Genomic DNA, 27,939 nt, shown 5'->3' on the forward strand with positions numbered 1-27,939 from the left:
CCTCGCTTGTGGTTACCTTCCCTCGTCCTTGAAGCCGGCCACAGCAGGTGAGTCCCTCCAATGCTTCCCACCTCTCTTCCTTGTTTCGCCCAATCTCGGACCTCGGTGGGGAAGGTGTTTCACTTTTAAGGACTCATAGCGTCAAACCGGGTCCGCCTAGATAATCCAGGATAACCTCCCCATCTCTGGGCCCGTGGCCTTGGTCACATCTGCAAAGTCCCCTTTTCCATGCGAGGTAGCATACCCACAGGTTCTGGGGATTAGGATGTGGACCTCTTTAGGGAGCTATTATTCTGCCTAATATACTAATCCATGAAAGTTACCCAAAAAGTCAGCAGAATGTTAGAAACCAGCTTGGGGGGAGGCAGGCCACCCACATGCAGAGAGCCGGACCTGGCACAGCACTGCCCCCCGGGAAGGTGGAGGAGCTGAGTGGGTGGTCCCCGGGGAGGGCGTGGGACCAGGGGAGGTAGAGGGAGCTGGAGAGGAAGACCCTTCTCCCTGGAGGTAAGGATCAGAGTAGAACTCCTTGGGGCCAGTGAGGATGCAGGGTCAGGAAGAATGAGCCTCCCAAGTAGAATGGCAGGGACGCAAGTGTAATTTCCTTTGGACTAGGAATCGATTCTCCTCCCAGGTATAACCCGGATTTTAACCAGACTCTTGGCCCCTCTAGATACAAATAATGTCAGCTGAAACCACCATCTGTTCTCCTGAGGAGAGCTCAGTGTGCTTCCCAGGTGCCTGCACGTAGCCGGGGTATACCTCTTCCCAGGCACCCCTGGGTCTAAGCGCCAGCTTGTGCTGAATTTATTGAATTTCTGTCCCTGTGCCTTGTCACCTCCAAAGGAACTTGACCTTCCCTTTGATGCACATGCGCGCACGCACACACACACACACACACACACCAGTTCTTCCACAGGGCCTTTGCGGGTCTAACACCTTTTATTGAAAGTCTAGGATGACAGAGGGGGATTTAACATCACAAACATCCAAGCAAGAGACTCCTTAAATTTACATACTAAATATCCTTTATTGTAAATGACCTTTCATGCTTCCTGCACCAGAGGTTTCTTACTGGACGCCCCACAAAGCTCCCTGATTTCTCCATTCCCTTCCCCGTCCTCTTCACCCCTCTCTCCTGGAAGGGCTCCCCGGAATCCTTCTCATCCCAAAACACAGAGTAACGGAGATGCAGGTTGAGGCACTGGCCCAATCTGTCACTCCGCCCTGTGTCCTTTCCCCACGGGACTTTGCACTGCCCCCACTGGAAGTGGACCTTCCTACCCCCGGACTGCGGGCTCGGCCACGTGACTTGCGCTGGCCAGTGAGACGACAGCAGTGGTAGAAGCCAGCACACGGGATGCATCTGCACCATGAGGCTTGATCTCTCACACCGCTCTGTTCCACGGGGAGTGCTCCCCTTGGGCAGCTACTGTCCCTTTCGGGGGAGGTGGACTCCGAAGGAAAACACGGGGCGGATCTGAGCCCCACCCGCAAGGAGGAGCCAGGCCCAGCCGGACCCACAGCGGCGTGAGACAGGCTGCCCATTGCGCCCCACTGACATCAGCCAGCCCTTAACTGACACAGGAGAGAAGATGAGTAACTTGTTCTGAGCCCCCTTTGGGGTGAACTGTGTGTGTGTGTGTGTGTGTGTACACACACACACACACACACCACACACACACAGTCTTATCAGTCTCGCCAGGTGCAGTGCCTGTCAGTTTTATTGGTCTCTCCAAAAATCTCACCTCAGACTTTATTGCTCTTCTTTATTGTGCTTCTGTTTGCAGTTTAATTAATATACGGTCTTATCTTTCCTTCCTTTCGCTTTCTTTGGGCTTATTTTGTTTCCTTTTCCCAACCTTTTAAGTTAAGCAATGAACTCATTACCTTTACACTTTTCCTCTAAGAACTGAAATATATATATATAAAAATATATATCCTATCTATACATATAGATATTATAACATATAGATATTATATATATCCCTCTGAAAACTCTTTTTGCTGATAACACAGATTTGGAATGTGGTAGTTCCACTGTCCATTGATTCTAAAAAGTTTCAAATCTTCATTATGATCTCTTTTTTAACCTGTTAATTATTTTCACGTGTGTTTTTAAATGTCCAAATATAGAGGACACTTTGACTTGTGGGGATGTAAAATGATACTACCCCTGTGGAAAACAATTTGACAACTTCTTAAAAAGCTGAACATATACATACAGCAATCCCACTCGTAGCTTTTCGCAAAAGTGAAAACTTAAAACCTACCATTAACATTCATACTGGCTTCATGCCTAACTACCCAGACCAGGAAACAACTCACACGTTCCTCAGCTGGCAAGCGGATAAACGAACCGTGGTACATCTATGTAATGGAATGCCACTCGGCAATAGAAGGAATAAACTGCTGACACCACAACAACATGGGTTGACCTCAGATGCATTGTGTGCTGAGTCAGAGAAGCCAGTCTCAGGAGGCTGCATTCTACAGAGGAGTCTATTTTGGAGCAAAAAGAGACAGACAGTGGCAAACAGAGACAAAAAGAACAGACAGTGGTCCCCCTGTGTGAGGGTAATCCACAGGGCAGGAGAAAATATTTTTAAATTACATATCTGATAAAGAATCTATATCCAGAACATATAAACAACCTCAAAACTCAGCCATTAAAATGGAAGCAATCCAGTTTTTAAGAAGGGGGGCAGAAGACTTGAGTCAACACTTCCCTGAAGATGACAGGTACGCATGAAGATCGTTCAACATAATCGGTCATCAAACAATGTAAAATAAAGCCGCAATGAGCTATCACAACACGTCTATTAAATGGCTTCAAAAACAACTGTCAACACCAGGTATTAAATCCGAGATGTGGTGGACAGCCCCGATGAATTCCACAGTCTCCACTAGGACGGTGACTTTGTTGATTTCTTTGCATAGTTCCATCAGCTTTTACTCTAGACCACAGTTCGAAGCCATGATATTTTGTGGCTACAACTCAGAATTATTCCGTACTGCAGCCTTTCCCAGTCTAAAATAGCCTGTTTGTATTAATCATCTTTTGCTACAGAAGGCTGCAGTTACGACCTGATAGCAGGAAACCTGCACTCACTCTTAGAGCGCCCACCTGCAAGTGACACGTTTCACACTACATTAGTCAAAGAAAGGCACACACCTCCCTTAAAAATCTCCACAGTTTACGACAGCGAGCGTTCATGTTTCACTCATCCTTTTTGGATCCTTTGTAATACTGTCATTCTTCATATTACGTCATCTTCAGTCAAGGATCCAGGCAGAAAGCGTATTCCCACTTGGAACATGATCTTCTTGTGGCAGAGAGAAAGAACAGTGGTTTTTAAAGTTCAGCTCAGGAGTGCACACGTCACTTCCATTCAGATTTCAGCGGCTGAGCGTGAAGTCCACCAGCTGGGAGGCACAGGCCTGCTCCGGGACAGGCAGCAAATTACTGAGAACAAGGATATGATTCGCCGCATTATTTCTGGCAATGCTTTTGCCCTAACGTCTATTTCTCCAATGTTAATATAGCTAACAGATCCAGCAGAACCTCTTTTACCATTCTTTTACTGCAAATTTTCTGTCTTTGTGTTTTGAACAACGTGTAGTTTGATTTTTTTAAATCTGATGTTACAGTTTGTCTTTAAACTAGGTTTTGGTTTTTTTAAAATATATTTTAACTGCAATTACGGATATATTTGAATTTATTTTTCCACTTTATTTTGTGCTTTGTATTTTTTCCAGTTTTTGTGTTCGTTTCTGTCTTTATTTCCTTTCTTTTCTTCCTTTCCTTCTTTTTAACTTTTTTAAAGATTTTATTTATTTATTTTTAGAGAGGAAGAGAGAGAGAGAAACATCAATGTGTGATTGCCTTTCGCACACCCGCTACTGGGGACCTGACCTGCAACCCAGGCATGTGCCCTGACTGGGAACCGAACCTGCGACCCTTTGGTTCACAGGCTGGCACTCAATCCACCGAGCCACACTAGCCAGGACCCTTTCCTTCTTTTTTAAAATGTTATTTTTCTTCTTCATGTTTGGTCAATAATTATTCTTTCAATGGTAAGCCTCAAAATTTCAATATTCATATTTCATTAAAAACCCAATGCCAGTCAATATTTCACGGACAGTGCAAAGACGCTAGATTGAACTAATGACTCCAATTCTTCACTCTGTCTGTATGCAAACCTTTTGCCGTAATCCTTCACAGCTCCCTCCTACTATAACTCTGGACTCGGCTACGTGACTCGCTTTGGCCAGTGACATGTGAGAAGAGTCCTGGGAATAGGCCTGTGTATTTCCATTTGCTCTCTTGTTATCCCTTCCATGGATCTTGTCCAGAGTACCTGGCTGGTGAGTAAGAGGCCCATGGAGCAGTGTCAAGGCCAGTGGCCGACAGCCAAGGCCATCATAGATCAGCTGATCCTGGACTTGTAAGCAAGCCAAGTCAACCTCAGCAGACACCAGGTGTGTGAGCAATAAACAAATATAATTGTATGCCTCTGAGGTCTTGTGGCTACTTGTCATGCGATGGATAATTGATGCATACTTTATAATGCTTTAACTTCAATAATCCTTTTATACTGTACATACTGTCATTCCTTCATTTGGGTTTTACCTTTTATAGTCCCACAAATTATAAATTGTTCTCATATTTTGCCCTGGATGTTTGTTTATATTTACCCACATTTGCTATTTTCTTTGCCCACCAATCCTTATTTTTCCTCTGACCTTCCTCTTGGAATCATTTTCTCTCTTTTTGAAATATATCTTCTAGAAGATCCTTCAGTTAAATTCTGTTGGTAGTAACTCTTTAGTTTTGTTGATCTGAAAAGTATTGTTTTTTTCATTCTTGAAACATTGTTTGCTAAGTACACAATTCTAGGTAGACAGTTATTTTCTCTCACCACATGGAGACTACTGTTTCATTAATGATATTATTTCACACTGTTATTGTTGCTGTCATTCTGGCCGTTGAACTGTCAGGAATTAGTATCACTGTCATTTCATTGTAGAGATTTTCTGTTTTTTAAAAGTATCTCTTATGTTTTGGTGTTCTGCAGTTTTACCAGACTGGATCTAGGTTTTCTCTTTCCTTCTCCTACTTGGGATTCATGGTGTCTCCTGAGGGTCCTTACCTTCCATCAATTCTGGAAAAATCTCAGCCATCATTAATTGACAATTACTTTGTTCACGTTTACTTTATTATCTCCTTCCACCGTTAACTGATAAGCACATGATAAACCTTCTCACTCTTAACCCATTTCCTTGTCTCTCTAGGATGCCTTTTATGTTATATTCTTCATACCAATTTCTCTCCAGTTGTATCTAATTTGGTATTTAACCCTTCCCACGAGTTACGCATTTGAAATGGATCTGTATCTGCTGTTTGTCTTCTCTGCTTATTTCTTCACGGGTTTTGTGTTTTTAAACTGAGTTCATATTCAGTTGGAAGCCTGTCTGGGAATTCTTTGAAACCTGTTCTGACAGTGCGTTCTCCCAGTGAGGACTTGTGTTTGCTTTCCCCAAGTATCATAGGCACTATCTACCTAGGTCCATCTGGATTTAAGTGTTCAGCGTGTGGGGATTTGGACCATGCAAACAGCGTGGCCAGAATTTGGCTACATATCTACTAGGGAAATGTTTTACCTTTCCACCCAGAGCCAAGGCAGAGTGAGACAAATTTCCTTGCTGCCTGCCTCTGCAGGGAAGGCCCCCCCACCTCTAGTTTATCCTTCCCCTGAAGATATATTCCTTCTTGGTCCCAACCCGATGTTCCAATTTGGCTCCCATTCTGCCTGGACCCGAGCAGATGCCCCTACAGCTGGTAGCAGCATCATTGTTTACCTACCTCAGCAGATGATTTTCTTTTCTTTTTAAAATATTTTATTTTATTTATTTTTTTAGAGAAATAGGAAGGGAGGGAGGAGGAGGAGAGAAACATCAATGAGAGAGAGAAACATCAACCAGATGCCTCTTGCACAATCCCCAACCAGGGACTGAACCTGCAACCCAGGCATGTGCCCTGACCTGGAATCGATTCCCGAACTTTTGCTTTGTGGTATGACGCCCAACCAATTGAGCCACACCAGTCTGGGCCAGAGATGACTGTCAGAATAGCACATGCACCAACTAATTGGCACAAATGCAGGTTGTACCTGTACACAACTTCCGTATATCAACTTTATCTAACCTCCTAGGCCTGTGTTTCTGTTTTCTTCCTGGCCTCAAATGACTTTTCTGACTTTCTCACACATTGATCTATGCCTTTAAAAGGGTGTTTTCAATATTTCTCCTAGCAACTTGAATTCATTGCTGTGATATTTGCAGAAGCATAGTCTGTAATATGGCTAGAAATATAGTCCAAGTAAAAAGTTTATTAGGCTTACACAACAAAACGTCCAGGGTTAAACAGTTCAAGCCCGGGAATGTGGCTTTAATGTCATATGAGACCTAGGGTTTCTCCAACTTCTGCTTCGAGGGTCTTAGCATTTCCTCGGCATATCTCTCGCACTCGATGGCGATTGAACTTCTAACTTCCACGTCTGCTTAGAGACAGGAAGGAAATAAAAGTGGCAAAGCACTAAAGGGGTATACTCAACTAGAAGTCCTAGTGGATTTGTAAAAACAAAAAACAAACCTTTTCCTCACTCAGTGACTTCTACAATAAATATTAAGCCCCCCCCCACCCCCCACAGGTTGGCTGGTCACGTGACTAAGCCTAGCTCAGCTACCCAACTACCGGGCCCATGAGCATGAGATTTCCATGAATATTCTGGAACAATAATGAGCCATTCCTTCCAGCTGGGGTGAAGATCCACCTGCCCTGAGATCCAAGGATCGCCTCAAGTACCTGCACAAAATGAGTTTTTTCCTAGGAGACCCCGCACAGCTCCTGCCGCACAGAAAGTACTGGTCGTTCAACTGAACCTTTACGTGCCGAAGGTTCTCTAAACGCAGAAACCGACCTGACCCGACCTCCGCTTGGCAAGCTGAGCGAAGTAGGTCAAAGTTTACAAAGGCGGTGGTCTCAAGGTCCCTAAGCTGCCGGACCTACTCAGGGCTTTACTGCGCAGGCGCTGGATACCTCGCAGTGCACGTGGACGTGAGTCACGCATGCGCGCAACGCTTTCTCTTGCAGACGCACCCTCGGAAGCACTGTCAGTTTCGGGGGGCGGCCCCGAGAAGCGTTTCCGGGGGCGGGAGGTACTGGCTGAGGCGGTCGCGGAGGCGACAGCTTGAACGGGCCTGGTTCCGGCCACGGAAAGTGTCCCGGGCCGGCTATGTGAGCGCCAGCCCTTGGCAGGTACGGCCGGGTTAGACGCCGGGCGGTGCGGGGGGAGGGAGGGAAGCCAGCGGGGTCTGAGGGCTCCCCTGAGGGTCCCGGCGCGCACCGGCGGCCCCTCCAGGCCTGTGCCGCGGACCCGGATGCTTAAACCGTGCGCGGGTGGTTAGAGTCCCGGTGCGCCAGGTCCTACTTCTGCGGTCTCCAGCCGGCCCGGCGCACGGACCGCGACACCGAGGCCCCTGAGGTAGCGTCTGGTCCAAGGTCACCCCGCGGTGGCCGACCTCGGACCGGAGCGCTTAGAGATCCAGCCCCCGTCGGTCCGGCGGCCTTTCGCGACCGCCAGGTGGGCGCGGCAGGGCAGCCTTGGGTTCGAGCCTCGCCGGGCGAAAGGCTGCGCCAGGACTTAGCTGATACCTTCCTGTTTTCCTCCGTGTTTCACCTCTGTTGCTGTCTCTGTTACCTGTTGTCACCTGTCCTTTTTGCCTCTCAACTCGGTCCCTGTTAACTTTGTATTTGCCACTACTTTGTCTCTCTCTGGAGCCCATCTCTGAGTATTTCAGCCTTCTCTTTATTTCTGTCTCGAGCTTGCTTTTGTGTCTCTTGACCGTGTGTTTCCCTCCTAGCCCTTATCCGCATTCATGGCCTTCGGCAGCTCTTCGGCCACCCATGCTTCTCAGACTCGGCCACTTCTGCCTTTTCTCTCTTGTTTTTGCCTCTCCTAACTGGGTTTACTTGGGCGAGGCGGACAGGCCTGCCCAGACCTCTGAGCCACGGAAGGTGACTCATGACCCCTTGAAGCCTTCTGCAGTGGTGACGTTCTCAGTGACTGGGCCGTGTCGACTGCCCTCGGCTCTGACAGGTGTCTGCCCCAGCCAAGTGTAAGGGGTCAGGAGCTCTTAGCAGGCAGATAGAAGCCATCTCAGAGCCCAGGCAACTTCAGGAACCCTTGCCTCTTCTTACCCAGGGTTTTTCAGGCCCGCGCAGTTCCCTGCCTCCCCTTTGCTCCATCCACTTACCCCAGGATGGTCTCCAGGGCGGTCTACAGCCTAAGGAAGAGTCAGCCTGAGATCCTCTGCCCTTGAGTCTCAAGGGACAGTAGAAGGATTTCTGGGGGAGCTGTATGCTTAGTTCTGAGATTGTCGGCACATACAGTTCAGTTAGGAGAAACCTGGTAACTTGGGCTTCACAAAAGTGGAGAAATAAGTCAGGCACAAGAAGAACAAATATTGTATGAGTCTGCTTATATGAGATATCTAATACTAGGCAAGTTCATGGAGAAAGAAAGTAGAGTATAGTTTACCATATGCTCTACTTGGCTGTTGTAAATAATGCTACAGTAAACATAAGGGCTGGGGGAGGAGGGAATGGAGGAGAACTGCTGTTTAATTGGACACTGGGTTTTAGTGTGGGATGATACATTCCGGACATGGATGGTGGTGATGGTTGCACAGCATTGCGAATGTGCTAAATGCCACAAATTGTGCACTTTAAAGTGGTTAAAATGGTCAGTTTTACATTAAGTAGGTTTTCACTACAATGCAAAACAGTTGCTCATTGGAGACCCCTGGAACTAACCAGCTCTTTGAAAATGTGATTTTAGAAATTCACTCTGTGGCTTTTGGGAATAGTGTTTAGTTGAACCTACATTTATTGATATCTGCTCTCTTCACAGCCAGGGTCCACAGGAGTTAAAAAATTTCAGTTAGAATCTTCCTCAGGTTTTCTACTTACAGCAAGTTCCTGCCGTGGCTCTCTTCCCTCCCTGTTTCTCAGATTCAGGCAGGAATCTGCTGCATAAGCAGGAAATTTGAGGAACGTTTTGCTTTTCACATGAGGAAAACTCACAGGGTTGGAAAAATAGCTCTTTTACTGTAATAATGCAAAATTATGTATTATTTCTTATGTGCATTCTGGTGGGGCAGGCCTTTATTTTTTGCTCTCTTACTTAAGATAGAAGTTTGCCTGTAAAGTAGTTTATCAAACTTTCTTGTAAGATGTAGCAACTGAATTACTACCATGCTGAATCCTAGATACCATCGATTATCTTATTACCACCCAAGGGAGAGAAAACACTGTTAATTAAGCTATGACATACCCTTTCTTATCATTTAGGCTTTTGAAAACTTTATTGGAAACATTTTTAGACTGACTTAGACATGTTAAATGATGCGCTAATGCACATATAAAAAGAACAATGAGTGAAACATGGTGAAAGTGTTCACTGTTAACATTCCTTCTCTTTCGAATGCTTTTCAGTTCAGAGCCGTGTCCGAGCTTTTCCACGGTGCCGCCCTTGTGCCACCGGACACGGTGGTGAGGCTCTCAGGAACGCTCTGTCATTGTCTCCAGCAGTGACGACTGTTAAATCTCCACCCGGCCACCACAGCCTGATCTAAGAAGTTTAAAGATGAAAATGATACACTCGATATCATTTTCATGAGCTATTTATTTTTACCGTATTTATATCTACCATAAGTATAGAAAGAGTTTTGTCCTATTTGTAATATGTAGAGGAAAAAAACTTCCCTTTTACTTTTTTGGTATGTAGTTAATAGTTTTCACGAAACAAGTGCCTTTCTGCCTTCTGCGTTCTTGATGGGAGCTGCTTCTCCTGAGTGCTAATGGGTGCGAGAGGGCGCAGTTAAGAACATTTCCTTGGCTTCACTGAAATGTGATGGCCGGGTGACTGACCAGTTGGGGCTTAGTGGCTAGAACAATACCTTCTTTAAAAAAAATGCTGTTGTTGAAGTATAGTTGGCATACAACATTATATTAGTTTCAACATAACGACTTGACATTTATAGACCTTATGAGGTGGTCACCAGCTTAGTCTGACAACCATCTGCCACCGTGCAAAGCACCCACAGTATTTTGACCGTTCCCAGTGCTGTGTGCACTGCATCTTCACGGCTGATGGACCTCACGTGGACTGGAAGTTTGTACAGCTTGTTCCCCTCACCTCTTCCACCGGCTCGCCATCCCCTCCCTCCCCTCTGGCGGTTGCCAGCTTGTTCTTTGTTTCTATGAATCTGTTTTTGTTTTGTTTGTTCTTTTTTTTTTTTTAGATTCCACACATAAGTGAAATCGTATAGTATTTGCCTGGCTTATTTCAGTCAAAATAATACCCTCTGGTTGCATCCATGTTGTCTCAATGGCAAGATTTCATTCTTTTTTAATTTCTGAGTAATATCCCATTGTGTACATACACTGTAACCTTACCTGGGTCTCTTCACATCTTGGCTATTGTAAATAATGCTACAGTAAACATAAGGGTGTGTAATTCTTTTTGTGTTTAAATCTCAAATTGTTTATCACTGTGGAATGTTTGTCCTGAAATTTTAAACCATTCAGCTGTGGCTTAAAATTTAAGGGAGATATGAGTCAAACTGTATAAAGTAAGTAGCTTGTAATTTTTAGAAATCCTAAAATAGGTTTTACTAAGTTCTTTCTTTCTTTAAAGTATTCCAATTTAAGAAAATTTGGGGGTGCTGATTGATCATCGTCTAGAAACCAAAACATTTTCCAAAGGGTGTTTTAACTCTGCAGAGTCACGCAGGCATGGAGCCGTGTGGGTTTCTGTGTTTGACAACTGTGTCATGGTGATGTGGGATGTTAGCACCAAGGGAAATTGAGTGAGAACTCGCAGCATTCTTTACAACTTTTCTGTAAAGCTAAATTATCCCAAAATTAAAAGTTTATTTAAAAACCACAAAGGCAGAAGCCAAGCAGGTGCAGAATAGACAATATTACCAAAAATGCCCATCCTGACCGGTCTTCTGCTGCTGCTCTCACACCCGCATAGTATTTGTTGGCCGGACACGTGGACACGGCGAACAGCACCAGCATCTCCTTTACTTTTTCCACACCATTTTTCCTTTCAGAGGTCAGTGTGATTTTAATTGGAGGCAAAACGGAGGAATGGATGCCTTTTTCTCATTCATTCATACTGCTTTTTGATGACCAATACAACTTTGCATTAGGTAAGTTATAAATTTGCTAAAAATACAATTTTAAGAACAATTTACTAGAATGGTTTCTCTTTCAGTAAAAGTAACAATGTAGTTGCATTTAATTGCCTTAGGCCAGAAGTTTCTTGTACTTCTAAGGAGATACTAGAAGGCCATTCACTGCCATACATTGTCCTGCCTGAGCATGTAACTTGAGAGAAATGTTTCTGCTCAGTGACTCTTTTTTTAACTTAGGAAAAGACTAGGTGTGGAGTTGCACTTCTGTTTGAACCCCGACATACCACTTCTTAGAGAAGTGACCTCGGGCAGGTCTTGTCACCTCCCTGAGCTTCCGCCTACTCCTCTTTGAAATGAGTGTGACGGTACAGCGCTGTTGTGAGACCTGAGTTTACGTAGTCTGCTTTGTAAACCGTAAAGCATTTGACTGAAAATTTTGGTGGGCAGGGTGTGTTGGCATTTTTGTGCACTTGTTCCAGTCCTTAGGTTTACTGAAGTAGTACTTACTGTGTTAAAATGTGCCCTCTATAGTAAGCATGCAAATGAGTGCGCGTTTCAGCCCCTGCGCCCTCCTGCAGGGGCTGGTCAGGCACCGTGAGGGCCCACAGCTCACTGGCACTCTTTTCCGCCTGCTCTTTTCTCTCCTCTCTGTGTTTTATTTGAAGTTGTCTCTGTTACTCTGCTTTCAAGTTCACTCACCTTTTCTCCTACATTGTTAACTCTGCTGCTACTCCCATCCGCTGTTTGTTGTGTTTTAATTGATGGAATTTCAACTGGGGTCTTTTTTCCCCCATCTACTTAATATGCTTAAGTTTTCTCTATTGTCTTGAACATATGATCCACTAATTGCATAAATCTGTCATTCTAGGTCTGTTTCTCTTGATCAGTTTTTTTCTCTCATATTGGGTACATTTGTTTGTATGTTTGTTGCATAATGGTGATTTTTTAAATGGAGGCTAGACAGGACTTTTACTGTGTTGGGTTCTGGATATTTTTCTGTGGTGTAAATATTCTCATGCTTGATTCTGGGTCACAAGTTACGTGGAAATAGTTTGGTCCTTTTGAGGCTTATTTTTAAGCTTTATTCAGTGAGACCAGAACTGCATTTTACCTGGGGCTAGTTTGTCCCGCTGCAGGACTCTTCTGAGTACTTACGGTTTTCCACTCAGGGAAGTTCTCTTCTACTAAATATGTTATTTGGTTACTTCTTCTACTCAGTCATGGTGTTCCTTCTCTCCAGGACACTAATTAGCCATATGTCGTGGTAATTTTGATCTCCAGTCTCTGTTTTCCTGTTCTGTTATCTTCTCTGCTGCTGTCCTCATATTTTTGTCCTCCTCCTGAATTCTGATAGAAGTTCCCCAAAGAGCCTTCCACATCGCTGATTCCGTCTTCTGTAGCCGAAATTCTTCTTATTGCTTGTTTAAATTTCTGCTCTAGTGGTTTCCTTATACCTTTCTTTAATTCAGGCTGTTCTTTTTTTACGTCATTCTGCTGTTTTTGTCTCATCTTTGCACTTCATTCATAGAGACCACGTTTTCACAAGTTGGTGGAAAACTACGGTTTAAACATGCTATCTGAACTGTACTCTGTTTATCCCTTGCTATTTTCTTTTTTGTGTTGGTAGAATTTATTTACAGACCCCATTTACTTAAAAGAATAAAACCATGTTGATTTCATTCATTAATTTTTTTTAGAGGGAAAAATTCCGCTGAGCTCTGACATGTTCTCCCTTTAGAGCGGATCGGTTTGGGTCCTTCACCACACACCTGGGCGCTGTCAGCATCAACACTCGGCTCTTGTGCGGACGGACAGCCTGGACCCTGCTGACACCGGGGCTTAGCTTCAGTGGAACGGCTGGGGCCGGGGGCCAGGTCTCAGGGGCTCTCAGGAGAGCTTGAGCTCTCCGCATGTTCTTCTGTGTTGGTGCAGCAGTGACACCAGGGGCCTGCCTCAGTCTCTTTGGCCCAACTGGCAAACGATGGGCTGCCTTTGCCTCCTTCCTGGGCCGCTACTGAGCCCCATCTTCTCATACCAAGTCTGGGTTGGTTTTTTTTGGGGGGGTGGGGTTTAAGAACTCACTACTTGGGCAACCTTTGGTATCCCAGTGCAGCCACCTCTGAATGTTGACATTCTTGGGACGTGTCCCAAGGTCCACCCTCACCTTTCACTTACAGACCTTCCGAATGAGCAGTTACTAGTGATCCTCTGACACAGGTGCTGCTGCTGCACCGGGGTTGCCTGGTGCAGCCGGTGGGCTGCAGGGGCAGGGTCTCCCTGCAGTCTGGCCCCACCCTGTCTGTGTCCTGAAGTAGAGTTCGTGGCATGTAGATGTCCTGGATCCCTAGTTTCTAGGACTCAAACCAATGTTTCTGTATTTCTTAGATTATTTTGGTTAGGATGTATAAAAGGGAAGAATTATAGGTTGCCCTCAGGCCTTCCCCTTAACCTGGTGACACCAACATTTATAGTGACAAGAAACATAACTGTGGGGTACACTGGGTTCCCTCCCCCGAGTTCCTCCAGAGTTTGTGATTCTCCTATGGTGCTTTTTTTTAAAATCAGGATTTACCTTGAATAATAGGGCTGTATGGGTGCTTTTTTATCTCCCCTACCACATTTTAGAGTCTGAAAGAGAGATGCCCTGATCATCTTAGAAATCCGTCACAGTACCTTGCATGTAGTATTTTATGTTGTCGTTAGTGAGTTAAAGGCTTTTCAACAATTGAAACAGCAACTATACTATTAATATAGATCTCAGCTACCTGTAACTTTGAAAATATTACTTAGTAAATATTACTTACATAGCAGAAAAACCTTCAGAAGTTCAGGCTTTGCGTGTCACTAAGATCGGGGTGTATGTAGAAATGCCACACTGACCCAGAATTATGGGCAGAGATCAGATACTTATTACATTGCAATTGACAAGGTTAAAAATGTTGGTATATGACTTCCAGTTTTTTAAATGTGTGGTAAAACATAGATGTGTCATTCAGTTTGCCATTTGAACCACTTTCAAGTGCACAGTTCAGAGGTGTTAATTACACTTGTGCAACCAGCACCACTTTCTGTTTCCAAAACCCTTCCTCGCCCTGTACGGAAGCTCTGCCCGTGAAGCAACACTCTCCTGAGTTCGTGGTAACCTCTACTCTACTTTCTGTCTTTGTGAGTTCGCCTATTCTAGATATTTCACAAAGTGGAATAATACAACATTTGTACTTCTGTGTCTGGCTTATGTAAGTTAATGTTTAGCATGGTTTTTGGCATAGTGTTTCAGTGTTCATCCATGTTGTGGCATGTATCCGAACCTCATTCCTTTTTGTTTGTGTTCTGTATATGTGTCTTGTAGGTATAATTGATTTATAATATTATTTGATACCTCTGTTTATTTATAGATCTGTCTGGTTGTACTATCCATTACTGAAAGCAAGGTGTTGCAGTCTCCACCTGTTACTGTAGATGTGTCTGTTTCTGTCTTCATTTCTGTCCATTTTTGCTTCATTATACTTCTCTTGTTAGGTGTATATATGTGTTTATAATGGTTTTATCTTCTTAATAGATTGAACCTTTTATCAGTATATAATGTATATATCAGTCCTTCATTCTTGTAACTTTGTAACTTAAAATCAGTTTTGTCTGATGATAATACAGGGGTGGACAAAAGCAGGCTTACGGTTGCTGGCATGGGAAATAATGCGCTAGTTGATAAATAACACAAGAGCCAAGTCTGTGTTTCGGGTACTCACAGCTGTAAACCTCCTTTTGCTCACCCCCGTGGAGCCACTCCAGCTCTGTGTGGTAACTCTTTGCATGGAATATTTTTTCATCATTTTACTTGCAACCTCTTTATGCCTCTATATCTGAGGTGAGTCTCTTATAGACAACATATAAAAATAAATTATGTTTTTTAATCCATTCTGCCGGTCTCTGCCTTTTAATTGGAAGAAGGATTTACTTGTACCATTTAGCTATCTGTTTTCAGTATATCTTGTATGTTTTTTGTTCCTTAGTTCCTCCATGATTGCCTTTTAAAAATACTTGTTTTTTTATTTTATTTTTTGTATTCCATTTTGATTCCTTTCTTTTTGTATATGTTGTCAGTTATTTTCCTAGTAGTTACCTTGAGATTTATAATCAACATTTTTTTAAAGATTTTATTTATTTTTAGAGAGAAGGGAAGGGAAGGAGAGGGAGAGAAACATCAGTGTGTGGTTGCCTCCTGCGCCCCCTACTGGGGACCTGGTTCACAACCCAGGCCTGTGCCCTGACTGGGAATCAAACCAGTGACCCTTCAGTTTACAGGTTGGCACTCAGTCCACTGACTCACACCAGCCACGGCTACAGTCAACATCTTAAACTTACAACGACCTAGTTTGACTGATTCAAACTTAATTTTAATAGTATGCAAACACTCTGTTCCTATACATCTTCCTCCCACCCTCTTCATATTGTTATTGTCACAGATTACATCCTAATACTTGTGTGCCTGTTAACATAGATTTAGAATTATGTGTTATTCATTTGCCTTTTAAATCATAAAGAAAAAGAAGTTATAAATCAAAAGTATATTGGTTTCTATATTTACTGATGTCGTTACCTTTTTCAGTTGTCTTTATTTCTTTATGTGGCTTTGAATTATTGTCTAGTGTTCTTTTATCTCATCTTGAAGGATCTTTCCCTCATCATTTCTTTTAGAGGAGGCCAGGGAGCTCTGTTGGTAACAACACCCTTCACTTTTTCTTATGTGGAAATGTCTTAATTTCTCCTTCATTCTTAAAGGATAGTTTTGCCAAATATAGAATTTTTGGTTGACAGATTTTTTCTTCTAGCATTTTTAAATATGTCATACCACTGCCTTCTGGCCACCATGGTTTCTGATGAGAAATTAGCTGTCAGTCTTATTGAGAAGTCCCTTTATGCAGTGAGTTTCTTCTTGTGCTTTCAAGATTATCCCTTATCTTTAGCTTTCTACTATTTGAAACACTGACTACAATGTTTCTCATGTGGATCTTTTTAACTGTATCCCACTTGAAGTTTGTTGAAGTATGTTGAAGCTCTTCAGATGAGTAGATGTGTCTTTTATCAAACTTGGGAAGTTTTTGATCATTGTTTCTTTTAATACCTTTTCTGCCCTTTCTTCTTCTGAGACTCCCATGGTGCGTATGTTGGTACATGTGATGGTGTCCCACGGAAATCACAGGCTGTATTCCTTTTTCTTCATTCTTCTTTCTACTCCGCAGGCTGAATAATGTTACTTGCTTTATCTTTGAATTTTCTGATTTTTTTTATGTCAGCCTGCTTATATCTGCTATTGAACTCCTTTTGTGAATTTTTAATTTCAACTTGTATTTGTTTCCTAGGTCTACCATAGCAAAATATCATAGACTAGGTGAATTATTATTCTTTTCCCGCAATTCTAGAGGCTAGGAATCTGAGAGTGTGCTGTTGGAAGATTTGGTTTCTCCTGAGCACTTCGTAGCTTGCAGATGGCCACTTTTTCACTGTCTTCACACTGTGCACACCCCTGAGGTCTCTCTGTGCGCCCAAGTTTCATTTCTTACAGAAAGGCCAGTCGGCTTGGATTAGGGCCCACCATATGGCCCTATTTTAACTTAATTACTTTTTAAAGTCCTTATGTCCTGGTATAGTCACATTCTGGGGTACTGGGGATTATAGGGCTTCAACATATGAATGGGGGGTGGGGACAGTTCTGCCCATGACACATCTATTATACTTTCTAGCTCCAGAATGTCTGTTTGGTTCCTTTTTATGATTTCTAACTCTTCATTGACATTGTGCTCCCGATTTCCTTTAGTTCTCTGTCACATGCATTTTTGTTTTGTTTTGCTTTGCTTTTGGGTTTTGATTTGCTTCTAGTGATTTGAATGTATACAAGATGATTGATAAGATGATTGATTTAACATCTTTGACTAGTGATCCCAGTGTCTGAAATTGCTCAGAGATAGTTTCTGATTATTTTTTTTCCTGTGAATGTGCCATTATTTTCCTTTTTCTTTGTATACTTCATAATTTTAGTTGAGAACTAGAACATTTTGAGTATTGTAATGTGATAACTCTTGAAATAAGATTTTTCCCCTCCTAGGAGATTTCCTTTTTTCTTTGTTGAGGGCTCAGTTGCCTGTTAGCATGGTGATTTTTCCAAACTTTTTCAAAGTCTAGTATTTCTTTTTGCACACAGTCACTGAAGTTGCTGTTGCTTTATCTATGTGCTCAGCCCGTGGCTTGACAAAGATTTCCTTAAATGCTTTGACCCAGAGAAAAGGCGGGGGAAGTGTGTTGTTTTTTTTTTAAATGTTATGATGGGTGCTTCTGGGGAAGCCACTGCAGCCTGAGGGGACAAAGAGAGCTGTGGGGGTCTGCCAGAATGGACAGGATGCAAAATCCCCCGATCTGTAAAGGACGTGATCCTTATTGTCCACCCTGGCAATGTCCCCCAGGCTGTGGCAAGGCTGAGGAGTGGGGATTGTAGCTGGTTTGGGTACGCTGCTTTCTTAGCAAGGTTCAGTAGCCTTGACCTTCATCCAGCATTGCCTTGGTTGCTGTAAGTGTCTGATCAGATTTCAGAGTTCCAAAATAGTTGATGCTGATCATTTTAACAACTTACTACTTTTTGTGGAGGGACTGACCTCTAGAGCTTCCTACTCCACCGTTTTCTGTAACATGACTTATGGCGTTTATTTTTGTAGAACTGTTTTTAAAAGTCTGTTCTCGGCCATTTAAAATTCTACAGCACATACTTGAAATCTTGAAGAAAAGATGGATATTCAATAATAGTGTTGAAAAAGTAGGCTAACCATTTTAGAGGGGGAAGGCCTGGATTTCAGTGTCACTCTTTATGCCAAAGTAAACTCTTTGTATATTACAAGTTTAAGTGCTTTTTAAAAATATGTACCAGGAAAAAACTAAATGATTCTTTTTACTTTTAAAAAAAATAAACCTTGGAGTTGGGAATGCCTTTGTATATCTAACACAAAACCTTGAAGCCACCATAAAAGATGGGCTAGTTTAATAAATTTCCAAGTTAATTTCCTGAATTTACCAAAAAACAACAAATCAATGAGATGAATTGCCCAATTTATTTGAGTAAAGGATATGACTGATAATTTATAGGAAAAAACAAATGCCCTGTAGACGTGAGCAAAGAGTACCTTATTCATAATTAAAGAAACGTTGGTCAGCCCTGGCCGGTGTGGCTCAGTTGGTTGGAACCTTGTCCCGTAGCTGAAAGGCTCAGTTCCCAGTCCGGGCGTATACTGGAGGCAGCCGATGCTTCTCTCTCGCACTGGTGTTTCTCCCTTCCTGTCTATCTGAAAGCGGTGAGAAAATGTCTTCGGGTGAGAATAAAAGAAAAAAAGAAGACAAAAAAGAAATGTTGGTCAAAACAACAGTGAATCATGGATTATTCACTTTGGTGGTTTGCAAATTTTTATTTTCTCATTTGGTAACATCCAGTGTTGGTAAGAGTGTGCAGGAGTAGACACTGTCATCGCTGTTGGTAGGAGTATGACTCACTGCAGCCTTTCTGGAAAGTACTTCTGTAATACATACCAGAATGTCTAATGCATGGCCCTTTGACCCAGCAATTCCATTGGTAGAGATTAATCTATAGATATTTACACAGATGTCCATTGTAGCATTGCTCGTAATTTCAAAAACTTGGACAATTACAATTCTGTAAGAAGAGAACTGCTTAAGTTATGATGTGTCTATACAACAGGAAACTTTATAGCCATTTGAACAGAATGAGTTAGCTCTTTTTGTGCTAATTTGGTGTCTTAGTCCATTTGCGATACTGTAACAAAATATCACAGACTGGGTGGCTTAGAAACAGACATTTTATTCCACAGCGTTCTGGAGTCTGGGAAGTCCAAGGTCAAGGGGCCAGAAGATTCAGTGTCTGGTGGGAGCACCACTTCTGGGTTCATAGATAGAAGTCCCTGGCCTCTCAAGGAATTCTGTAGTGTCTCTTTTATAAGGGAACTAATCCCATTCTTGAGAACTCTGCCCTCATGACCTCAAAACCTCCCAAAGGCCCCACCTCCCATACCATCCCATTGGGGGAATAGGTTTCAACATGAGTTTTGGGAGAAGCGTTCAGTCTGCAGCATGTTGGAAGATCTGCCAGGCATGTTAAGTGACGAAAGCTTAGTACAGAATAAAAGGTAGTGAATGAGCCCATTTGGGCAGGGGTTTTTAAAGGACGTGCGTGATTTATTCTGATCTATGCGCAAAGGTGAGGGCGACTAGGGCTAAACGGTGAAGGGGTTTTTTTACAGCTTTCTGTTGTTTTTTTACATGTTTGTATTAGTCCCTCGCCTCCTTTTTTCCAAAAAGCTAAAAACAAAATTCTGCAATGCAGAGATCTAGCAGAGATCCTGTTTACCCAGATGTAGTTCTTAAAATTTACATACCTCTAGTCTATACATTTATATAGTTTTCTTTCCTTTTTGAAAATGCAAACATCTAAATAGTTGTTTCCCCATCTTTTTTTGTTTTAAATTATGATAAAATATTTTCGGAGATATAAACCATTAAGTTAGTACTTCATTCTAAAAACACTGTCTTACCTCTTAAAATTATTAATAACTAATTTGGTCTTTCAGCATTTTCTTAGAGGAGGCAGAATGATAAAACAGGAAAAACAGCATAGGCTTTGGAATGATAGAAACCTAGATTCAAGTCCTATCTTAATCAAAACTAGCTTTTATTTTAACCTTGGTAGAATTGCTTGCAACTCCTGAACTTGAGAATATCAATCCCTATATGTTCAGAGTCCTTGTAAAGATTAAGTGAAAAAAGATGAACAGCAGTCTCTGGTATATAGTAATTACTCAAGAAACATTAGTTTCTTCTCTTGGCATCTCTCCCTGTCTCTCAAAGAGGACTTGTAATCTTTGGGTTGTCTGGTTCTTTTTATCTTACGCTTTTATCTCATACCTGGTATTTAGCAATATTTAGACATAGATAAGGGCTAGATGACAAACAGCACTGACACGTCCGCTGGGTTTTCTGGTTTGTTTCCATTTACTGTGGAATTATGGGGCATGCACAGCATCTCCATCAAAGTTCTTCTTGTTCGTTGCTGTTAGAAATTGTCTCTGATGCCTGACTTACCCAACAAAATATACTTAGAGTAACATCGCAGGTAATCTCTTACTGCTTGCTGTAAGTTTATCTTTGGTCTGTAACTGATTTAACAATTTGAAGACCAGCAGGTAAAAGGACACCTTGCCTTGCCATTTCGTTTGTTTCAGAGGATCGGAGAGCCCCCAAAGGGCCAAATTTCTGACAGCACTGGAGAAACGCACACTGCCGGGGGCCTTAGCCCGTTCACCCCGTGGTGCAGCGGAGCACAGGCACGGTCCTTCTGGCCTGGCCACTGCAGCCGCCTCGCCCGTTGCTGCCTCACTGGAGCCTAGCCTGGTGGTCCCCTTCCGTTGCCTCGGAGTTGCAGCGTTCAGGCCCGCCTCGGAGGCTTTGCCTGTGCTCCTCCTTCTGCCCACGATTCCATCCGCACTCCGACTTGGAAATTTGGGTTGGATCTGAGGCCTCTTAAAAATTCTATCATTTTGATACATACCATGTTTGTTTTGACTAAAAGTAGTTTGATTTACATACGGGATTTGTGTAGGTTGCAAATCTAATCTCTGTGGGTTGTGTTCTCTCACTCCCAAATCAAGAGTTAATGCCATGAAGAATGGTGGGTGGTCCCTGCCATTGGCACACGTCATACCTGCAAGCCTCGCTCCGGGCAATGAAGGCTCCACCCCCCAGTGTCCACAGGCCAGGGGATGTGGAACTATGGAACCTGCCTTAGTTATCTCAGTGATCAGTAAGTTGCTCTTTGGGCTGAAATCAGTACTAATTTTTCTTTCTTTTGTAGCACTGAACAAGATTTGTGATGAAATGGAGCCTGGAACAAACTCTTTTCGAGTAGAATTTCCTGATTTTTCCAGCACCATTTTGCAGAAACTGAACCAGCAGCGCCAGCAAGGACAATTATGTGATGTCTCCATTGTCGTGCAAGGCCACATTTTCCGGGCACACAAAGCTGTTCTTGCCGCCAGTTCGCCCTACTTTTGTGACCAGGTGCTCCTGAAGAACAGCAGGAGGATTGTTTTGCCTGATGTGATGAACCCAAGAGTATTTGAGAACATTCTCCTGTCTAGTTATACGGGACGTCTCGTAATGCCCGCTCCAGAAATTGTTAGTTACTTAACAGCAGCGAGCTTCCTCCAGATGTGGCATGTGGTAGACAAATGCACGGAGGTTTTAGAGGGAAATCCCACAGTCCTTTGTCAAAAGCTAAATCACAGCAGTGACCACCAGTCTCCAAGCAGCAGCAGTTACAATGGCCTGGTAGAGAGCTTTGAGTTGGGCACTGGGAGCCACGCCGACTTTCCCAAATCCCAAGAACTGAGGGATGGAGAGAATGAAGAGGAGAGCACCAAAGACGAGCTGTCATCTCAGCTCACTGAGCATGAATACCTCCCCAGCAACTCGTCCACAGAGCATGACCGGCTGAGCACTGAAATGACAAGCCAGGACGGGGAGGAGGGGGCCAGCGACAGTGCCGAGTTCCACTACACCCGGCCTCTGTACAGCAAGCCCAGCATAATGGCTCACAAACGCTGGATCCACGTGAAGCCTGAGCGCTTTGAGCAGGCCTGCGAGGGCATGGACGTGCACGCGCCCTACGACGAGCACCAGGTCACGGAGTCCATCAATACCATGCAGACAGAGCACGCAGTCCAGCCTTCGGGAGTGGAGGAAGACTTCCACATCGTGGAGAAAAAAGTGGAAGCAGAGTTTGATGAACAGGCCGATGAAAGCAATTACGACGAGCAGGTGGATTTCTATGGCTCTTCCATGGAGGAGTTTTCTGGAGAGAGGTCGGAGGGAAATCTGGTTGGGCACAGACAGGAGGCTGCCCTGGCAGCAGGCTACAGCGAGAATATTGAAATGGTAACAGGGATTAAAGAAGAAGCTTCCCACTTAGGATTCTCAGCCACCGACAAGCTGTACCCTTGTCAGTGCGGGAAAAGTTTCACGCACAAGAGTCAGAGAGATCGACACATGAGCATGCACCTCGGTCTTCGGCCGTATGGCTGTGGCGTCTGTGGGAAGAAGTTCAAGATGAAGCATCACCTCGTGGGCCACATGAAGATTCACACGGGCATCAAGCCGTATGAGTGTAATATCTGTGCAAAGAGATTCATGTGGAGGGACAGTTTCCACAGGCATGTGACTTCTTGCACCAAGTCTTATGAAGCTGCAAAGGCTGAACAGAATACGACTGAGGCTAACTAAAAATAGTATCCGGCCCTTGAGTGGCAGGCACAAAAATAAACGATGGTAATTATGCAAATCTGGGCACAGATGATGTGTGCTACTTGCTATTATGAGAGAAGCTTAAAAAAAAATGGGAGATATTTCTGAAAGACCAGTTCTAAGTAGGCCAATTAAAAAATCTAATTCCTCAGATTTGTATGTTCCAGCCCAGGCCTGCAGTAGGTAAAGGGGGTAAGTTAGCCCACCTCCCAGCTGACCAGGTACACCTTTAGGCCTGTAGTGATGAGGCAGGTGGACTTGGTGGTAGAGATTCCTGCACTTGGAACTGGGCTCTGGCCAGCCCACCAGTCCCACTTCAGGTGGTAGCAGTGTCCGATCACTCATTATTACAAGGTCATGTTGGAATTTTATTTTGCTCTTACGATAGATACTTAGGTGATGTGGATTTGTTTTGGTAGCTGCTTTACTGAATGACATGCTACTTATGTAAAAGCTACAAATAATGTGATGCCTAGGATGCAAAACTGATTAACAGAGCTCTCGTCTGGCTTTATTCTTTCTAAAAGGCTATTTCAACTAAAACTAGGGAGATGTTAAGGGGGTGAAAGGCTAAAGTATGAAACAACTTATGGTACAAGCTTCAGTTTCTGTAAGATGCCACCGTTGCAGTGTGTTTCAGACTCTTGATAAGGCCAAGTTTTGTGTTTCAGTGCTAACACTTAGTTTGAACAGTCGGATCTAATTGTAATTCTCCCATGTGCCCGAGATGGGTATTTCTAATTGGTTTGCTGTCCGGAATCCTTGCTGTTTGTTTATAGCATCCACACAGTGGGACCTGCTCTGTGGCTAGTAGACGTCTAGCCTGCTGTGACTGACCACGGTACCATTGGCCGCTGTAGCCATTTTGCTCTATCTTAGATTCTGGTGCTTCCCAAAGAGGTCAGTCAGTGACCACGGTTAGTGGGAAGGAGCCAAAAGTCACGCCTAAGAATTACCTGTGAATTTCACGAGTTAGTAGAGTGCTACAGTGACACTCCAACCCAACTGTCAGAGTGAAGAGTTGCCGAGCAGAGAATTTCGAGTGGCAGGTTGTATTGGAGGGGGGAGAAACTGCACAAGGAAGGAGGAGTCTTGGAAATACTTTGGAAGGGGAGATGTTTATTCTCCTGGAGGGGCGCACTGAGCTAATACTGCCAGTTCTTTTAGGAGCTCTGGAATGTGTTTTAAAAGGAGGGAAAGGAAGAGTCCTAATTTTAGAAAGTAGTCTACAGACTCATGCTCCCAAATCACAGATAAAGCTGCATAAATTTGCAAGTCCACATAGGTATACCTACTAAAAACAATAAGGTGAGCAGCTATTCTGAGACCTCTCCCGCCGACCGGCCAGGTGTTGCAGGGAAAGAGCAGCACCCGCTCAGGATGCTTTTACGCCCTGGAGTACACCTGCAGCTGTCCCCGGGGCAGGCCGGGTGCTACTCCGTGTCATCTTTTCCACAAACTTACTGGTCTGTTACTTCCAAGTGGAAACTTTTTTTCCTGAAAATAAAAATAACTTTTCTTGGATTTGGAACGAAATTTTGTTTCGAAGGTTTGGTTTTTCTCTAATGTGATAGACATTGCTGGCAGTGGCCACTGGTCCTTCAGCTCCTGCACCAGGTGTCGACTCGTTGAATGTTGTCTGCAAGGGGAGAGGACTGTTTCCCGGCTAGCTCTTGTCATGACGGAGGCGAAACAGGGGTCTACTCATGAACACTGTATCATTCTTGGTATATAAAAGAAGCACTTTGTATTTAAAACTTTATTATAAATATATATATATATAGACTTTTTAACTTAGAAACTAGATATTACCTCTTGGTTGTTTCCACATTACTAGCCTCTTCTCTGAGTGTCGGAACTTTACCCACCGACAGTCCCTGCCCCGCGTGCCGGACAGAGTGGCTGTGCGGTCGAGCCCACCGGCTCCTCCTCTCTTTCTCGTGTTGGAAGCCAGCGGGTTTCAGATGTGATCCTAGCCATTGAGTGTGAGGAGAGAGTCTTCTATTACTCCTAATTTCAGTGCTAAGGCAGGGAAGCCATTTTGTTCTGCCAAAAACTGATGACCCTCTTCCATGGTATCAGCAAACCGTTTTCTGCCTGTTTGGAAGGCGTGACACCCTGTTTCCCGTTACAGATTCTGTTCAAGTGAGCATGGAGACGTTTGAGAAGGGTCCCAGAGGTAGAAGTGAAATACTGTGGAAAAATGTTGGTCCCCCAGTCATGCCGCAGTCAGCCAGCGCCCTTGTTGCAACGAAACGCTCCTGTTCGTCCCCGAGTGGGGCGCGGCCCCCCCCCCCCCCCGGGCGGCGGTTGTGGAGGCAGTCCGCTGTGCTGGAATGCCCTTCACGCGCTGTGAAAGCAGGTGTGTCTCTTGTGGAAACCCTCGTGTGCACATACAGTATCTGCCGAATGTAGAAGTTAAAGTCTTCAGTTCCTCACATCTGCAGCTTTAAGTTTCTCATGGTAGTTGGGGTTTCCATAGAAACTAGGTTGTCCCTTGGGTCAGCCAGGCCTTGTGAGACGTTGAGCACCTGAACTGCAGGCCGCGGTCAGAGACGTGGGGAAGGGGATTGCCTTAGCCTGGATGTTGAAAGTGGATGTTTATCAACTCTGCTTGTTCAGAGTAGGAGATTATACTGTGTTACTACCTTGTTTCCCTGCCTGCCCTGGGGCGGATAGTCGTCTCCTTAGCCTCAATACAGCTTTAGAAAATCTCTGTCCTTCCAAAGTTTGGATGGTTGTGGGTGACACTTTTCAAACAGTCTTTCAGGGATCCTGTCAGTGGCCTGCCACCAAGGTATTCGTCCTCTACTTTGAGTCTTAACTGTGGTTTTTCTCTACTCCCAGTGGGAAAGGGCTTCACGGCACCACTGATGTTAACATTAGAACTTATACAATGCCTTTAATCTTCGATGCAGACATTATGTCATCCGCTTGGTAAAGCAGGTATCACTGTCCGAGGAAGGGCCCTGACGGCCTTTCCCCAGGTACTGAGGGTACCCTCAGGTGCTCCTGGCCCCGCCTGTTGATTCTGATTTCAAGTCTCACCTTCCTCCAGTCTCTTCTTCTGGCCACACCTTTCAGAGAGTCTGCCAGAAGGCCCTCCTCCCTTCTAGAGGGCTTTTGCTGAACTAGGCTGACTCCTGACTGTGTGGGGAAGCTGCCGAGTCGCAGCGGCTCCTTCCTGCGGAGGCACGCGCCTCCCCAGGCCGACGCGGAAAGGGAGCCGAGGCCGAGCAGAAGCAGCGGAGCTGTGCTTCCCCCCCCCCACCCCGGGGTGGGGGCGCGGGTGGGGGTTTGCTACGGTCCTCTGGTCGCTGAGGCCGGCCAGGACTCTGTCACACCAAATCCAGGCGTTTGCTTTTGAAAGGTCTCTGATAATCTAGGAATGCTGGAAACTGAGCAACTTATTACCCTCCCCCGCCCCCCAACCCTATCTGTGCCACACTTAATTTTGTGATTTAGGTTGCTTTCATGGGTGACTAACTTTGTTCAGTGAAACCAGGGTTTGTTTGAGTTTTTTCTTTGCTACTTAATATATTTAAAGGTACATGTCTCTTATTTTAGATCTCTACTGATAGTACTCTATGGGAAGATGCTGGAACACATTTTGCAAATGTGACTTTTTTTTTTTTTTTTTTTTTTTTTTAGTTTTGCTTGAAGCCTGTGTCACAATGTCAGTTGCTGCTGCCTTCTTTCCTTTTATGAGGTTCCCAATGTTTCTTCCAGAAAATTACTTTATTTATGCAAGTCAGGTGACTCTTAGATCACAAAACCATTTGATGATAAACAGATTATCACTAGGTGCATATCTTATTGATTTTGTGAAATGTTATGCCTGTGTTGCAAAAGTTGAATAGTTTTGTCTTTATATATTGCTGTCTACAGTGTACAGCATGGTTTTACTTAATTGAATGTTACTGTTTAATATTTTCTTCTTATAGAAGAGACCATGCCCTTTTGTATGACATGTTTTAATAAATGTTATCTGTCAACTTGTAAAAGTTTTTTCACTCTGGGTAAATGAAACATGTCTTTGTTTTCATTCTGGCTTTGCCACCTGAGAATAAAAGTTATATTGTGGCCTTTTGATAGTAAATGCCAAACGGGCAGTCGGATCAAATAGGGAGGCCCGTTGGCCACGCCAGGCACTTACGACGGTCATCTCCTTTTGAGCCCCCACCAGCCCCCTCGCGCGTTGCAGTGTGCAGCAGAGTCCCTGCTTGCCCCCCGTAGGTCCCCTCCCTCCCCGTGCTGCTTCGTTCTGGGGTCCGGCCCCTGGTCAGGACCCACCAGACATGCCCGGAGGAGCTTGGTGTGGGAGAGGAGGGAAGCTGGGGAGCCACTCCCCTGGCTCCTTCCCGCCAGGTGTGTGTGGACGGTGGCTGGGCCCCTCTGCCGCGGGTGACAGCGCCTGCCAGGCAGCTGCAGGGTTTGGGAGCCACTCCCTCGGCTTGTCGTTTCCAGCCGAGGAGTGGAGCAGGCTCCCTGTCCGGCCAGGCTTCGGCAGGAGTCGGCAGCCCGGCCCACACCCTTCATCAGCGACCCCTGTGAGAAGCCCTCCTCGGTCACCCCAGCCGAGGAAGCCCTCTGCTTCACGCCAGGACGCTGGCGGACACCCTCGGTGTGCTCGTGTCACCCTGAACCTGCTGTGGCTCAGAGAAGGCGGGTGCACTACCAGCAGCGGCGGTGCAGCAGCCGGGGAGTGGAGCTGGGGTCCCGGTGCAGGCCTTCGTGGCTACTGCACGTGGGTGGCTTTTTCCACTGCTCTGTATGTAACCCTCCGTGCTCTCTCTACGTGGGTCCCCGCCTCCCCTCACCCGGCCCTCCGCCTGTCACCCCCACCCCCCGAGAAGAAGCCCTCTAGAACAGCAGCAGTGCCCTTTAAGAGTGCCGCAGGCACTGAGGGCCCCACATATTTCCTAACAACAGCTCATTACCAGAGACACTGCTTGTTTTAGACCAAACTTAACCATCTTCCCACACAAACCTTCTGTCACCACTGTTTGTTGTCAGGTCCCCCCCACCCCCCGCCACCCGCATTGCTGGTTTTGAAGCCAACTACAGATTGCCTGAGCTAGCTCAGCCGTTCTGTGTGTGTGACGAAGTCCAGCAGAACCAATTCTAGCCGCCACCCCCCTTTTTTTTTGAGATGGAGCTTGTCCATCCAAGGGCACAATGCCTCTGTGGCAGGTGACCCCTCTGACCCCGCCTTTCACCCCTCCTGGGGACCCTGCTAAGGCCCCTGGGGAGTGGCAGTCCGGCCCACCTGGGGGACAGGTTTGTTCACGTGGCTCCTGCAGGCCCAGGACCCCTGGG

At 44.8% G+C, this 27,939-nt stretch overlaps 1 protein-coding gene across 2 annotated transcripts; it reads left to right on the forward strand.

Moving 5' to 3' along the window:
• Positions 1-7,185: 7,185 nt before the first annotated feature.
• ZBTB43 (zinc finger and BTB domain containing 43) lies at positions 7,186-26,624 on the forward strand. Of its 2 annotated transcripts, XM_045846280.1 has the most exons (3): positions 7,186-7,321; positions 11,185-11,283; positions 21,173-26,624. In XM_045846280.1, the coding sequence occupies exons 2-3, from the start codon at positions 11,226-11,228 to the stop codon at positions 22,597-22,599; spliced, it is 1,485 nt and encodes a 494-aa protein (XP_045702236.1). In that variant the 5' UTR covers positions 7,186-7,321; positions 11,185-11,225; the 3' UTR covers positions 22,600-26,624. The 2 variants fall into 2 exon arrangements, with proteins under 2 accessions (XP_045702236.1, XP_045702237.1); XM_045846281.1 differs by lacking the exon at positions 11,185-11,283 and having other exon boundaries at positions 7,189-7,321.
• The last annotated feature ends 1,315 nt before the right edge of the window (positions 26,625-27,939 follow it).

Source organism: Phyllostomus hastatus, unplaced genomic scaffold (assembly GCF_019186645.2).
Source record: "Phyllostomus hastatus isolate PE091 unplaced genomic scaffold, TTU_PhHast_1.1 phas_contig_495, whole genome shotgun sequence".
In the NCBI taxonomy this organism is placed as follows: domain Eukaryota; kingdom Metazoa; phylum Chordata; class Mammalia; order Chiroptera; family Phyllostomidae; genus Phyllostomus; species Phyllostomus hastatus.